At 35.5% G+C, this 17,478-nt stretch overlaps 1 protein-coding gene across 1 annotated transcript; it reads left to right on the forward strand.

Annotated features, from left to right (window-relative positions):
* Window positions 1–192: 192 nt before the first annotated feature.
* On the forward strand, window positions 193–13,981 carry nfascb (neurofascin homolog (chicken) b). The gene is made up of 26 exons (XM_081385976.1): window positions 193–267; window positions 934–1,043; window positions 1,177–1,282; window positions 1,500–1,690; window positions 1,770–1,892; window positions 2,749–2,919; window positions 3,192–3,303; window positions 3,420–3,604; window positions 4,211–4,342; window positions 4,423–4,566; window positions 4,645–4,756; window positions 4,961–5,124; window positions 5,346–5,493; window positions 5,585–5,709; window positions 5,789–5,890; window positions 5,977–6,189; window positions 8,627–8,703; window positions 8,816–9,041; window positions 9,137–9,252; window positions 9,328–9,538; window positions 9,625–9,747; window positions 12,080–12,253; window positions 12,343–12,474; window positions 12,565–12,631; window positions 13,599–13,634; window positions 13,721–13,981. The coding sequence occupies exons 2-26, from the start codon at window positions 938–940 to the stop codon at window positions 13,950–13,952; spliced, it is 3,528 nt and encodes a 1,175-aa protein (XP_081242102.1). The 5' UTR covers window positions 193–267; window positions 934–937; the 3' UTR covers window positions 13,953–13,981.
* The last annotated feature ends 3,497 nt before the right edge of the window (window positions 13,982–17,478 follow it).

Here is a 17,478-nt window from a genome sequence, read left to right on the forward strand (position 1 = left end):
ACAACAATAACAAAACATTTAAGATTGGAATTACATGTTTGGAATATGGGCAATGATGACAGATTAACATTACCATAGTGCGGAAACATGATATAAAAGGTAACAATCTCCAGATGTACCCACTAACGTTACTACTTGACAAATGAATGTGAACATTTGTGCAATAGCATGTAATTGTTAAACCTTTTTTTTAATTTAGGATTGAGAAATGACCTGCTGAAACAGAAAAAGAAGATTTTGTGAATTCTGGATACTCCACTTCAGTTGGTAGGTTACTTTGCATAATTTTGTTGCTAGATAAAGATTACAGTGACCTTTACAAATTAACTGTAGCTTGGATTACAAAATATGTAGCTTTACAACTTAACTTAAAGCCTAAAGTAGAATATAGTCAGTAAACAATTCTATTTTACAAGCAGACCCTATGTATTTTTTTGCATAGATATCGTACTGAATTATTCACGCAAAGAAGTAGAACATTTTCTTGTTTTTGGGTCTTTTTGTCTAAGCTATTTAGAGCTATAATATATTAAATATATAATAGCCTACTATACTAACATAAAATTCGATATAGCCTAATGAAAACAATCACTGCGTTATACGATAAAAATACGACAATAAATGTGTTTGTTGTACCCTTGATGTAACACGAACTTTGACGCAGTAGAATTACGCACAGGATATGCAGGTGCGTGAATGCCAACGAATCACAGTTGCGGAAAGCGGAAGGGGGCGGAGACTTAAAATAATACCAGTGGTCATTTGCATATGAAATAGTTTGGTTTGCCTGCTTCATTAGCGCTTTCATGGTTTAGCATTAACCCCTGCTCAACACATATAAAATTATACAAAAGCATTAGTAATGAAATAACTTAAAACAACATGTTTCAAGTATTTTGGTGCTCTTGTTTTTCCCTGTTGTATTATCACAAGGCGGATGCTGTACACAGCAGAGATGAGAGCTCTGAAGTGTTGGAGGATTCCTGCCATATTTACCATCCTACAGCAAACATGGATTTTAGCAATGGAAATTCCTCCCGAGGGTGAGGAACTGCAATTTTACCTAATTTTTTTTAACTTTGGTCCTTGTGACTAAAGGATACAAGGCATTATTTACTACTACATTGTCCTTTTAATTTGTTAAAACATTATATTTTTATATGTATATCCCTACAGTCAGACAACCTCCAATGATCATTAAAGAGAGTGTTCAAGACCACATAGTAGATCCAGTTGATCCCATTATAGTGGAGTGTGAGGCAACCGGGAATCCACCTCCAGTGTAAGTACCAAACTTCAAGGTGTCCACACTTCATAATACATGTCATTCATTAGACTGACTTGATTACTTCCCTTATAATGATTAGCATTTGTTTGTTTGTGTAAAAGGTGCTAAAATATTGACTGAGTGATTCCAATGTAAAATGAATGCAGTTTTAATGCAAATTCAAATGATTTTAGAGGATGTGTGATTGACAGATAACATGTACTGTACATAGCTTCACATGGACACGTGATGGGGTTTACCTGAATGTGGCACGGGATCCTCAGGTCAGCATGAGGAGGCGTTCTGGCACATTAGAGATTTTCTTCTGGGGTCGCCCTAATGACTATGAGGGAGTCTATCAGTGCACAGCGACTAATGAGTTTGGCTCTGCTCTGTCCAGTCACATCCATCTGCGTGTCTCCAGTAAGCCTTTAAATACCATGCAATTTTTTTATATAAAACAATTAGTCTATAGATTTTTAAACGTGAATGCTTTGTTTAGAGGCCCGTACGTGGTTGAAGGAGTATCTGGAGCCAGTATCAGTGGTGGTTGGACTTCCTCTCATCCTTCCCTGCAATCCCCCAGTCGGCCCTCCAAATCCTGACACCTACTGGCTGAACAGCAGTAAGTATCTGCCTCAGATGTTTTTGATTTGAAAGATATAGGCCCGGTTTCACAGACAGGGCTTAGATTAAGCCAGAATTAGGCCTTAGATTAATTCGTGTATTTAAGTAGCTTTTATAACTGTGCCTTAGAAAATAAAATTACTGGTGTGCATCTTGAGACAAAACAATGGCTGATGTAGTTTAAGATCTGTCAGTCCAAGTTTCTTTCAGTTAAAACGGCTTTCAGTTACTTTCAGTTCAAAAGTTTTGGGTCAGTAAGATTAAAAAAAAAAAAGATTAAGATTAATACTTTTTTCAGTAAGGACCCATTAAATTGATCAAAAGTTACAGTAAAGATATTTATTATGTTGCAAAAGAGCTGTCTTAAATAAATACTGTTCTTTTAAACTTTCTATTCATCAAAGTTTCCTGAAAGAAATTATCATAAATTCCACAAAAATATTAAGTGACACAGTTGTTTTCAACATTGCAAATAATAAGAAACATTTCTTGAGCATCAAATCAGCATATTAGAATGATTTCTGAAGGATCATGTGACACTGAAGACTGAAGTAATGATGCTGAAAATTCAGCTTTCATCACAGGAATAAATTACATTTTAAAATAGATTCAAATAGAAAAAGGTATTTTAAATTGTAATGATTTTTTTTTTTAAATAAAAAAAATGTAATTACTGTATTTTTGATCAAATAAATGCAGTCTTTGCCAGCACAAGAACACCCCCAATATATTGAACGGTAGTGTGTTTGTATCACCAATCTTCATTGTAATTATATTATTAATGTTTGTCTAGCCTTAAATAAGCCTTTAAATACAACCAGTATTTGGTATCCAAGTTCATCTTTATTCCATAGCTATGACACCAATCCGACAGGATCGTCGTGTATCAAAGGCAGAGAATGGAGATCTGTACTTCTCCAGTATCGTAGCAGAAGACGCCCTTACGAACTATGTCTGTGTCGCCCGCTTCCCCTTCACGAACACCATCCAGCAGAAACCGCCCCTCATCCTGCAGGTGCTCACAGGTCTGTGTGAGAAACTATTTTTATTCTGCTTTAGAATTAAACTTTGAGCAAATTTGTTTTAATATTTCTACCTGTGCCTTTTTCTGTGTGTTCAGTTGAGGAAGAACCATGATTAAAACCATCTAACAGTCTAACACATGGTGAGTTAGGACTCTTTCTTATGTTTCTCTTTAGTGTAAACATGCAACAGGACTTTACTGATCCACTAACTAGTCAACAATGCTCTGGCCAGATTTGTAAAGTGTGAAGATGTCTGTCAAATGTTTGTGTAGCTCGCATGGCAGCCCACACGCCACCCAAGTTTCTGAAGCCCAAAGGAACTGCCAGCACAAGAATTGCGATGCTAGGGGAAGAACTTATTTTGGAGTGTTTTGCTGCTGGAGTGTGAGTTTTTAAAGTATTTTGATGATATCTCTGTTTTCTGAGAGCAATTGAATGCAGTTGATTTTTGGATTGCCTTTTGAAATCTGTGCATTTCTGATTCTCTCTTAATGTTGTAGTCCGACTCCCTCCATAAAATGGACTAAAGATTGGGAGGAGATGTCTATGACAGGAAAGAAGTTGGAGAATTTCAATAAGACGCTTCGAATAAAGAAGATCGCCATGGATGATGGAGGAGAATACATCTGCACCGCTTCAAACAGGATGGGCAGCCTGGACCACGTCATCACTGTCTGGGTCAAATGTAGAATACTTCATTACTTGATTTCTATTGTTCATGTCTGTCACTATGTGGGTTCACCCAAAAATGTCAATTCTGTCATTATCTAATCTGTTTTAGGATGTTTCAAATCCATATGCTGCCACTGAAGAATGTTCACGCATTGACAGTTCATAGTGACCACATCTGTCATTGAACAAAAACACATTATTAAAGCACCACAATAATAGTCCAAACAACGTGCCATATATTTTACATTTTTATAAAGAGATTTGTTATTGATGTATGAGGTACAGACCAAAATTTAAGTCATTATTCACTGAAAATTTACTTAGTAAAATCACTGCTGACCCCATCAAATATGACACCTTTTCCATGCATCACATCTTGTTGGACATTTAAAACATCATCAAACATAAATTATGTTTCACCTCATGCTATATTCACAGTACCACTTAAACGTTTGGAGTCGGTAAGATATGTTAATGTTTTTGTAAGAAGTCTCTCATGCTCAGCAAGGCTGCATTTATTTGATCATAAATGGTTTGAAGTATGAAACAATATGAAGATGAAAAAAGTATTCCTTTAAGAATGACAAAATTGAGATGCACATTCTCAACTCTTTTGCAGCGGTTCCGTTCTGGGTGGAGAAGCCTGATAGTCTGGTTCTGTCTCGTGATGACAGCGGTAGTATAGTGTGTAGAGCTGATGGTATTCCTCGACCCCAGATACAGTGGCTGGTCAATGGAGAGCCAATCAGTGGTGAGAAAACAGCAGCTTCATTAAGCAAACAGGTGCACTGCAAAGCATTTTAATGCTCACTCTTTCTGTCTGGTCTTCAGATGCTCCTAAGAGTCCAGGCAGGCAGGTTTCAGGAGACACTTTGATTTTCAACGCCGTGGTTCCAGACAGCGCTGCTGTGTTCCAGTGCAATGCTTCAAACCAGTATGGCTATATCATGGCAAACGCTTTCTTGGCCGTAATGGGTAAGAGCTAGAGGTTGGATTGAAAAACACTTAATTTCTACGCACCATTAGCTTGCAACTGTGCACTGTTGTCTGCAGATATGAAGCCTCGTCTGCTTGGTCACAGAGATGAACTGGTTAAAACAACAGAAGGCAATAATACTCATTTAGACTGCCCGTATTTCGGCTCTCCTAAACCTGACCTGCGGTGGTAAATAAATTGTCTCATCAAATATCTTCATTATTTCCTAAAACTTGTCTGTTTTTACCTTTGAATTATCACAAATACAAGGATAAAAACAAAACACATGTCTATTGTGATGGTGTGAATGAACAAAATGAGGAGTAACTGCATAAATTATTTCAAAATTTAAGTGCACATAAAAAGTATCCAATTAATGTGTATATACTGTAGGTCAAAAGGAGGACTGGGCACCTTAGAGGGAAATCGTCACACGATTCTTCCAAATGGTACATTGGAAATCAGTGACACAAAGCTACAAGATCAGGGAACATATGTGTGTGTTGCAAGCAATGTCATTGGACGAGATGAGAAGGAGGTCCAACTAGAGGTCAAAGGTCAGTCTCTGGAACAGGTGCTGCATTGAAATTTCTGATAAAAATACTTATATTTTAAATACACTGATGTCCATTAAATGTATGTTTTAATCCAATAAGCAGATGATTTATAGATGCTTGATTCCATATTTTACTTGTATGTATTTTATATGTCATGTGTGTATATATATATATCAAGATGATCTGCTTGTTAAAAGATTACATTTATTTTTATTTTATAGAGCCCATTAAAATTGTCCGTGCCCCACGCAATACTATGGTCACAAGAGGGAGTCTGGCTCGCTTTGATTGTAAGATTAAATTAGACCCGACTCTAGACGTTACCGTTACTTGGCTTAAGGACAAGAAGTTCTTGATCTTAGGAAGAAGGTAAACACTATTGAATCTGACCACAAGCATGTAGGAAGTGTTATTAATTGTTCTATTGGTTTGATGTATCTGACTGCTTTGTGTTCTGTAGGATGACAAAGGATGAGGATTCTCTGAGCATTGCTGATGTGTACAGAAGAGATGAAGGCATCTACACCTGCAGGGTTAAAAGTGAACTGGAGGAGGTCACTGCCTCGGCCAAACTCATTGTGACAGGTACCAGCACATATACTCTCTCTATACATGCGACCAGTATAAACATGAGCATATTATTCATGTATACTTTTGCTTTTAGACCGGCCAGACCCACCCACTGATTTAGAGATATCAGACCCATCAGAGAGGAGCGTTAGACTCACCTGGATTCCAGGACTGAGCAACCACAATCCTATTAAAGGTACATCCACACAAACATAGATGCAAGCAAAAATTCACAACAATCTAGCCTTACAATGACATGATTTTGAATGATTTTTCTTTCAGAGTACCAGGTTCAATATACTGAAGATCTCCTTGCAGACTATTGGCTGCTGCCGAGCGGCTGGAAGAACCTGACTAGTTACCCAGGCAACCTGAACTCTGTCGTTTTACAGCTAACTCCATTTGTAGAGTACCGATTCCGGGTCATTGCTGTAAATGGCATAGGACCCAGTAAACCCAGCTGGCCATCTGCATACTACCAGACTGGAGGAGCTGGTAGGTCCTCCTTTTTCCATTATATTATATTATATTATATTATATTATATTATATTATATTATATTATATTATATTATATTATATTATATTATTGAATATAATAGTATAACTTATTATGCATTTTATTTGATTCACACCAAACTTTTTCAACATGATGCCAAGACACTGAAGATGCTAAATTGTGAATGGATATTGGATATCTCGAACAGTGTTGCCATGGCAAGGGATTAAAGTAATGTCAAAAAAGGGAAACAGGAAGATTCTCATATCTTCTAAACAATTCATTATAAACCATTTATTTCTTTATAAAATAATACAAATAACTTTCAATTCAAGAAGTATGTATAAATTCAAAATAGGCAGATTAGTGCTATCTGTTTGAATAAAAACAAAAAATCATGAAAAAGTCATACACAGTATAACCACTAGATGGCAGCATTTAAAACCTATTTTTAAATCTGGTTGAGAAAACTCTTATTGCGGAAATCATAATGTTCAGACATAATCCTTTTATCAGGTATTGCATTTGGATATGTATTTAGACATGATCAAAAACAACTTTATGTCACAAATTAGATTTTATTTTATTTTTTGTTTAAAATGTTGAATCTTCTGGCTCAACTACCTGGTAAACAGTCTGAGCATTTCATCTCATCTCACTTTCTCTCTCTCTCTGTGTCTCTTGCGTATGTGTGTATGTGTGTGTGTGCATGTGCAGGTGTCAGTTACACTTTTGATGGTTTAGAGTTTAACCCTTTTATTGCTGTGTGCTTTGGCCTGCATTAAAGGATAATACGTTTTTTTTTTAAATAAGTTTGATTAACAAAATAAAGGCATAGAACCAGTTTGTAGGGCACTGACAGCATAGTTTTGTATAATTGTTTTAATAATTAGATTAATAAAAATATAAAAAGACCTTGAGATAAATACTGTACTTATCGCCTTTTTGAGAAAATAATTTTTGAGCTGCAAAAGATAACTTCGCACTCATTTGAAAGTGGTCTTTTTTATCTCGTCATCGCTGCTTGCAGCTATATTTTATTCATGTGATGCAAAGCTGAATTTTCAGCATCATTACTCTAGTCTTCAGTGTCTAATGATTTGCTGCTCAAGAAACATTTCTTATTATTATCAATGTTGAAAACCGTTGTGCTGCTTGATATTTTTGTGGAAACTGTGATGCATTTTTTCAGGATTCTTTGAAATTAGAAAACTTTTGTAAATGTCTTCAGTCACTTTTGATCAATTTAATGCATCCTTGTTGAACTGAAGTTTGAACTTTTTAATGTATATTATTATATTATATTAATGTTATGTGTTGTGCTGTCAAATCGATTAAACACGATTAATCACACCTAACATAAAAGTTTGTATTTACATAATGTGTGTATATATATATATATATATATATATATATATATATATATATATATATATATATTCATAATTTTATATATACACATCTGTGTGTGTGCATGCATGTATGTGTGTATATATATATATATATATATATATATATATATATATATATATATATATATATATATATATATATATATATATATATATATATATATATATATACACACATATACAGGGTGGGCCATTTATATGGATACACCGTAATAACATGGGAATGGTTGGTGATATTAAAGGAGAACTCCGGTCAATTTTAACATTGAGCTCATTTTTTTGTACATTTGGAGTGCTGTCAATACAGAGAACAACGACAAAAATCGGTGTTGCCTACACCGAGTTATTCTATTTTTAAAATTTGCACCCTGTTTACTTCAATGGGGCAAGTATTAAACCTGCTTTTAGCCTCTTAACATCCTTGATGTGTCATTACAAGTGCACAGAAAATGTGAGTGATTCCTTCAGAGTGAACACGAGTGAATCTGACTGCAGTAGATGTGAAAGATATGTATAAAAATGATGTTATTTAAGCCAGCGCAAATACCTGTGTTTACATCCTGTTTTCGGTTGAAGTCCAAAGTAGTCGATTGCCGAGTTCACGTGCATAGGTTTAGTTACCTATGATCACGCGCGTGAACTCGGCAATCGATTACTTTGGACTTAAACCGAAAACAGGATGTTTTAGTGCAGGTTTAGTACTTGCCCCATTGAAGTCAACAGGGTGCAAATTTTAAAAATAGAATAACTCGGTGTAGGCATCACCGATTTTTGTCGTTGTTCTCTGTATTGACAGCACTCCAAATGTACAAAAAAATGAGCTCAATGTTAAAATTGACCGGAGTTCTCCTTTAATATCACCAACCATTCCCATGTTATTACGGTGTATCCATATAAATGGCCCACCCTGTATATGTATATATATATTTATATATCATGTAAACACAAACTTTTATGTTAGATGCGATTAATTGTGATTAATCGTGATTAATCGATTTGACAGTACTAGTTTTGTGTCTTTAGTGCCTGATGCCATCCCAAGAAACATCCAAGGACTGGGAAGTGGAGTGTTCAGAAATAACATGGAAATCAGCTGGGAGGTGATGCACTGATGATTGATGGATGTCGATCATTTTAATCAAAGTTGTTAACTGTGATGTAATCACATGCACATGATTTATATTAACTGTGATGTTTTTGTTGTGTCTGAAGCCACTGGAGTACAGAGAATGGAATGGGCCAAAACTGGGCTACATGGTTTGGTGGAGACGGAGGGATTCGAGGGAGGAGTGGAAGAACTACACAACATACTGGTGGTCTAGCTGCATCATCTATGACACTGACACCTTCACGCCCTATGAAATTAAAGTTCAGGCCATCAATTTCTTCGGCTATGGCCCAGAATCCCCTGTTGTGATTGGTTACTCTGGGGAGGACCGTAAGTTTACATGTACCACAAGTAATGGTTTGGTTTAACATGCATTAAAAAGAGATTTTGGTCAGTGTTTTACTCATATTGGGTTTCTCTAACAGGTCCTGTTGCTGCTCCATCTGATCTGAGGGTGTCAGACATTGAAAGCACGACGCTGACAGTCCATTGGGAACCAGTGGCACGAGCCGATATCATGGGTGAAATAAAGGAGTACAAAGTATGGCTTCTTCATTGCACAGGTCCATACAGTAAATGAAATGGGCCGCTGATGGAGCTGTGTTTGGTTTCTCAGGTTTATTACTGGAGAGAGAGCAGTCGACTGCCCTGGCACACTGTGAGCAGGAGGATTAAGACCAAGAGTTTTAAAGCTAATGGACCACGTCTGTCTGGGATCCTATCTGGTCTTGTCCCATATAGTAACTACAGGATCTATATTGTAGTGGCCAATAACCGCTTTGAGGGTCCGCCCAGCCACACCATTGCGTTTCAGACACCTGAAGGAGGTATGAAACTCTTCACACAGTTAACATTATGGCAAACCAAACACATACAGGCATGACTTTATACAGGCATCTCACTTCCACTCTAGTGCCCACCATTCCCAGGTCGTTCAGGATCATGCACCGGCACTATGACACCATTTACCTGGACTGGGAGGAACCTGCAGAACCCAATGGCATTCTGACTGGGTACATTCTCAAATATCAGACATGTAAGTCCCATGACATTTTTTAAAGCATTAGAGGCACAAATCTTATTTTTTCATGACACCCAAGTTTGAGGTGGGTGCAATTTTTAAAAATGTTTTTTAAAGGAAGCATCTTATGCTCACCAAGGCTGCATTCCTGTGATGGTTACTCCAGTGTTCAGTGTCAAATGATCCTTCAGAAATCATTCAAACATGCTGATTTTCTGCTCAAGAAACATTTCTTTTTATTATCGATGTTGAAGTTGAGCTGCTTAATATTTTTTAACATGAAAAAAAGAAAATTTCAAACAAAGATTTATTTGAAATGGAAATCATTTGTAGCATTATGAATGTCACTTTAGACCAATTAAATGCATCTTTGCTGAATATAAAAATATTGATTTCTTTCTTAATTTCTAAAATATTTAAAATCTTGCTGACTGATTGAAAAACTTTTAAACTGTACATTATATGTAAATTATATACACTTTTATCGTGCTATGTCATAATTAATATTCATTTCAATGTAGTAACAATCTTTATTAATTGATTTTAATGATCAAAATTCAAAAACATAGTAAAATTACAGTTGTGGTCAGAATTAATGGCACCCCTGGTAAATATAGTTTATCCATTTGAGCTTTCATTCAAAAAATTCGCAAAAATCTAACCTTTCATTGAAGTAAAAGAATTGAAAGTGGGGAAATTATTAAATAAATGCTTTTCTCCAAAACACGCTGGCCATAATAATTGGCTCCCTGTTATTAAATACTTTTTGCAACCTCCTTTTGCCAAGATAACAGCTCTGAGTTTTCTCCTATAATGCCTGATGAGTTTGGAGAACACCTGACAAGAGATCAGAGGCCATTCCTCCATACAGAATCTCTCCAGATACTTCAGATTCACAAGTTCATGTTGGTGCTTCTTCTCTTCAGTTCAGCCCACTCATTTTCTATAGGGTTCAGTTTAGGGGAATTGGGGCGGTCATGGCAGAAGCTTCATTTTGTGCTCAGTTACCCATTTTGTATTGATTTTGATGTTTGCTTGGACCGTTGTCCTGATGGAAGATCCAAACACGGCCCATTATAAGATTTCTAACAGAGGCTGTCAGGTTTTGATCTTTTATCTGTTAGTATTTGCTAGAATCCATAATACCATGAATCTGAACAAGATGTCCAGGACCTCCAGCAAATAAATAGTCCCACAACATATAAGATCCAGCAGTATATTTAACCGTAGGCATGGGGGACTCTTTATCCCTGTTTGCACCAAACACATCTGGTGGCTCTGCTGCCAAAAAGCCCTTTTTTTGTTTCATCTGACCACAGAATACAGTCCCTTTTGAAGATCCAGTCGTGTCTGACAACTGAATATGCTGGAGTTTAGTTTTAGACGAGCGAGGAAGATTTTTCTTGAAACCCTCCCAAACAACATGTGGTGATGTAGGGGTTGTTTGATATATTTTTTTAGGCTTTCTGACCCCAAGACTCAAGTAATCTCAGCAATTTTACATCTGTGATCCTTGTAGATTCTTTGGCCACTCAAACTCTCTTCCTCACCGTGCATTAAGACAATATAGACACACGTCCTCTTCCAGGCAGATTTGTATCATCTTTAGTTGATTGGAACTTCTTAATTATTGCCCTGATGGTCAAAATAGGGATTTTCAATTCTTTAGCTATTTTCTTACAGCCACTTTCTATTTTGTGATGCTCAACGATCTTTTGCTGCGCATCAGAACTATATTCTGTGGTTTTACTCATTGTGATGGATGATTAAGGGAATTTGGCCTTTGTGTTTCCTCATATTTAAACTCCTGTGAAACAAGAAGTCATAGCTAGACAATTTCATGTTCCTAGTCACCCTGGTGTGCTAAAAAAAAAGGTAAATATTAATGGGAATATACTTCAGAGATATTTTACTCAAAATTCTAGGGGTGCCAATAATTGTGGCCAACATTTTTTGGAGAAAAACATTTGTTTCATAATGTGATTTCCCCTCAACTTTCAATTCTTTTATTCAATGAAAGGTTCTATTTTTGCAATTTTTTTAATTAAAGATAAAAAGTTTAAACAATGCAGATTTATTTTTTACAGCCGTTTTTGATCATATTTACCAGGGGAGCCATTAATTCTGACCACAACTGTATGTCCCGCATTTTGCACTCAAATCCTTCATGTTCCCAAATGTCTTTCCCCAAAAAATGTACCATTCCTTAAATGTTTTTTTTTTTCCTGCAACGTTTTTTTTTATTTTATTTTTTATTAATGTTTTGATGTTTGTTTATCACTATAAAGTAACAAAAAGACACAAATCATTTATTTAGCCCTATAAGACTGTAATATTTTTTCTGTAGTGAACATCACTCTGGGGGACAGAATCCAAGTGGAATACATTCCTCCTAACATCACCTACTTCTCTCTGCACCGTTTGGACCGATACACTCGATACAAGTTCTCACTTGCAGCACAAACTGAAGTTGGAGCCGGGGAGGCGTTCACAGAGGAATCACCCAAATTTACTACTGAGGGTAATTTTTCATCTACATAAATAAGATCATTGTTCTGTAAACAAACAAAGATTCCTAACATGTCTGCATGATTGTGTGTGCATGAACAGAATACACCCGGGAGCAAGTGGACATTGTGACGCAGGGTTGGTTCATTGGCTTAATGTGTGCGATTGCTCTTCTCGTTCTCATCATGCTCATAGTCTTCTTCATCAAGAGAAGCCGAGGAGGAAAGTACCCAGGTACAATTGAAATTACATGAGACAAGTTACATATATTTATTATTAAGCATTATATATGTGGCAAAACATATTCTTTTGTTTGTTTGTAAGTGCGGGACATGAAGGACTTTGCACTGGAGCCAATGGATGATAGAGAGAATGGAACGTTTGATTACAGGTGACTGTGTTTGATGAGAAGCTCTATGTAAAATCCCAGGACTTTCTATTTGATTTATAAAAGTGTTAAAAGTTGTCTTAAGTTTATTTACTACAGGCAGCGCTGTTTATTTTCAGTAATGCACTGTAATGAAAACAGCATGTTAGATACACTAAAGGGTGAAAAATTATTAAATCCAATAAATTACATCATAACATAATCATATTAGCAAAGGTTGATTTGGAATATGTACTGTATACCACTATAATTGTTCCTCAGTTTATAATTCATCACTTCATCCATCAAACATTTCTCACTTTCTTCATTCCTTTTTTATGTCTTTTGCGGTTGGACCGCTGAAGGTCTCTTGAGAGGTATGATACATGTCATACAGAACAAGTGCTGACCTTTTTAAAATTGTCATATTTGTTTTACAATTAAACTGCACATTCTAGTCTAACTATTAAGCTATTTTTTTTAAAACTGTTTTCACACTACCATTCAAAATTTGGTAAATTGATACTTTTATTTGCTTTAAATTGATCAAAAATATCAGTAAAAACATTTATAAAGTTAGATTTATGTTTTGAAAATAAATGCTGTTCTTTTGAAATTTCTATTTATCAAAGAATCCTTAAAACAAATCTGAATATTAGAATGATTTCTGAAGGATCATGTGGCACCAAAGACTGCTGAAAATTCAGCTTTGCCATCACAGGAATAAATTACATTTTAAATATATTTTTAAATTGTTTATTTTATTTGTAATATATATATTACATTATTACTGTTTTTAGTTTTTAATATTTTTTTGATCAAATAAATGCAGCCTTAGTGAGCATAAGAGACTTCTTTCAAAAACATGAACAAATCTTACCTGATCCCAAACTTTTGAACAGTAGTGTTTAACAATAGTATTTGTGTTTTATGTCATTTCTTTGTTTCCATTATATGAATTGTGACTTTTTAACTTCTATATCTACTACAGGATAACACGAGTGTCCACCATGCCCTATAGCAGACGGTAAGCAACCTTTGTTTCAAACATTGTTTGGAACAATGGACATCTCCTTACTTTTAAAACTCTCAAATGAATCTCTTCCCCTTTAGTGAGGAGGAAAGTCGACAGGGACGCAGTCAAGGTGTGATCGAGCACATTGACAGGAGAACGAACAGTGACGACAGCCTCATGGAGTATGGCGAGGGGGAAGAGATCGAGTTTAATGAGGATGGCTCCTTCATCGGAGAGTACACTGGTGTCAGTAAGAGGAACATCGACAGGAGCCCGTACCATGACAGCTCTGAGCCCACGTCTCCTGTGGCCATCTACTCTTTTGCTTAGAGCCCATGGTGTCTGATTAAACCACCTTTTACACAGATGGACTAAGACTCATTTAATCTGTTAGACAGGCTGGAAATAATGATGTATATAGATGTGTTTTAAAAGTAAAACCGTGTTTCTGGGGATTTACAGAAAAAGTGCCAATCAGGTTTGTTTTTCAAATCCACAAATCATGTGAGAGGAAGCCAAGTAAGATGTCTTGATGTGTTTATCATGTTGATAAGAAGACAGAAAAGAAATGGCTGATGGAAGCTTGCTTCGTTAAACAAACTCATGTTCAGTTTATAAAATAACATTCGGATCAATTCACACACATTTACTTAGCATAGACATCTGCTGAAGAGATGTTGAGCATCAAGAACTTCCACAATGCTTTGTTATTTAACCAGTGTTTGATATCACTGATAGTTGCCACTAATTCTTCTTATGTTTTATTTTCCATAGCACCTTTTTCTCCGTATTTATCTGTTTGCTGTACTGTAGGTCACATTAATGGACTGCAAACCATTTGTTCTCACACAAAATACAATCTAACCCTCAGCTGCTTATTGGAGTATGATGTAGGCCCCTACGTGATGTTTATTGTATATTTTTTGGAGTCTGGTAAGAGTACTATCATAAGTGTTGTAGTGCTTAAGTTATTAAAATGCATGATGTGAATTAATGAGTTTGTCATAATTACAAATTTCACAACAGCAGTTTACAGGACTATCAAGCTCAAAAGGAAGGCAGGGAGGGGGCTGGGTTGGGTACACATTAAACTTACCATTAAAAGTAGTCTACCTCCTTCTGATCAAGTCATATGATAGATGACAAACCAAAATCTATAATATTGCCCTCCAAAGCTCACATATATCCCACATATGAGTTGGAAACTACATCAGAGTGAGTAAACAATGAATGAATTTTCATATTTTGGGTAGACTGCTCTTTTACGCGCCCATTGGGAGGCTGTTATGCCGATATTCTCCACTAGAGGACAGATTGAACTGAGCACGAGCTCCGCTTTACCACAAACATTGATGGACACGTACACAAACCTGTATTTAAACATTGAGAATCCACAGTCTACGTAAGTTCTGTATTGTGTTTCATTATTATAACGTTGTCTAAAAATAACAGCGCAGATAATCTTGAGAATTTAACAAGTACAAGTATTACATCTCATTCAGTCACATTTTATGTGGTAAACAAAGAACATTGTGTTATTTCCTTTTAAAAACTTATCAGAACACAGCAGTAACAGAGGGAAGTTTACAATGTGTGAAAAATTACAACATACTGTGTCATGACTATTTCTCATATGTTTTATAACGGTTTTAAATAACCTTTGATTAGTTTTGTTCCCCTTTTCCCTCAAAAATAGAGAAACACTTTAAAATCCATCTATTACAAATGTGATAATCCTGTCAGTTTATTAGCCCATAAAGATAAGACATACAGAGCAGTTGTTACAGACTAACCTTTTACTAACTTTACTTCAGCATTGTGGTTCTCATATCAGAGGTTAGGCTAGTGTGACCCAGCTCAACAGTACAACAATATGGTAATCTTGTATGCCAAACTTTTACCTTACCATCATTTATATGTTTTATCAGCTACTTATGAAAGCTTATTTTAAAGACCTACAAGTCGTGTGCATACAAGACTAATGATTTTAATTTCCTGTTTTGCCCCAAACATGATCAGGAAGGCTATTTCAGAGTTAATGACCCAAATATTGAAACGCTCTACCTCCTTTAGTGGACTTAGATATCCTAGGTAACACCAAAAGTCCAGAGTTTTGTGATATTAAAAAGCATGATGAATTATAGGGTGATAGAAGATCAGTTAGCACACAGGAGCTAAACCATTTAGGGCCTTATAAGTCAGTAATACTTTGTAATTGATAGCCTACAGAATTGGTAACACATTCTGTGACAGAATTTCTGTCAACTTGGATAAATTAGAGATTTCATCTGGTCATGATGAAATATATAACAGAGTATCATCAGCATAACAGTGCTAATGTTTTCTTAAAATATTACTAAAGGGAAACATGTATATTGAAAATAGCAGAGGGCCTAAAACAGACCCTTGCAGCACTCCATAATTTACTGATGTTAACTTGGGATAGTTTCCTGTTTAAAAAAAACAAAATTGTAACAGTCTGATAGGTACAATCTAAACCACCTTAATGCCTGTGCCTGAATTGCCTGTGATTTTGTAATCGATCTAAGAGTATGTCATGATCTAGTGTTAAGCACTAAGATCAAGTAAAACTAGTTTTGAGATGCAACCTTGGTCAGAAGTTAGATGTGAGTTATTTTTATGAGCGCAGTTTCCAATGGGGCCTGAATCCTGACTGAAATTTTTCATAAATATCAGTACACTGTAATAAAGAAATGTGTTAAAAATGGAAAAGGTACTGGTAATTTTCTTGCAGTATCTCATCCGCTATTTTTACAGACATTTTCTTTAACCCTAAAACACAACACAATTCAATGCGTACAAATACATTGGAAGCACTGCAATATACGGGTGAAAAATAAATGAAGAAAATTCTTTCATATATTAGCGCAGGACATCGGGCCCTTTTTTACATGTATAATAAATCATGCAAATACTGTATATCGTGTATTTTGTATTCCATCTACTTTAAGGGAAGTCATCATGATTTTCTCGGTAAGAATCACAGCACATGTTGATTCATTATTTATTATAAATAAATAAATACATTTCACATAAATTAATCTAATCTCAAGATATTTATAATATAATTTACAATATAATTTGGGCCTGGTTTCACAGACAGGGCTTAGATTAAGCCAGGATTAGGCCTTAGTTCAGTTAGGACATTTAAGTATCTTTTATAAAAATGTCTTATAAAAAAAATGGCCGATGTGAATCTTAAGACAAAACAATAGTACTGACATATTTTATTTACATTTATGAAAGTATATATTTAAATGTACATGATTGATGTAAATGTAGTGATTTACACTTCATAATGTTGTATCTTTTACTATACATTATATTAAATGAATGCGCAAAGAAATACTGTAGCCTATATCATAATAGTCTCTTCTTCCTGCAAGTTCAGTTTTTACTGTGTTGCACTTATCAGGGTATTAGAATAGAATACAAATTTTTTGAAACATTATTTTTAAAAACATTATTTTCTACAACAAATGTGTAGGTTGGGTTTAAAGTTTGGTGAACTTTTATTCTTCATTGGCCATGCAAGTGATCTTGTGACATACAAATGGAATGATGACAAACTTTACAGATCCTTGAAGCCTGAAGAACAGGACATCGAACAGGACGTGCACTGAATATTTTGAAAGTTACTAACAAAGATCTGAATAGGACTTAATGGTGCATTATATTGCTGTCTGAAAGTTGTGTGTAGTGAAGGAAAACATCTTCCTTTCTTTGCGTTTCAATTGCTTATGTTGCTCTGTTGTAAGTCGCTTTGGATAGAAGTGCTAACTACAAGAATGTAAATATAAAGATATTTTACAGTATTTTTTGACTCTCTTTGCAG

Source organism: Scardinius erythrophthalmus (genome assembly GCF_964197995.2).
Source record: "Scardinius erythrophthalmus genome assembly, chromosome: 15".
In the NCBI taxonomy this organism is placed as follows: Eukaryota; Metazoa; Chordata; class Actinopteri; order Cypriniformes; family Leuciscidae; genus Scardinius; species Scardinius erythrophthalmus.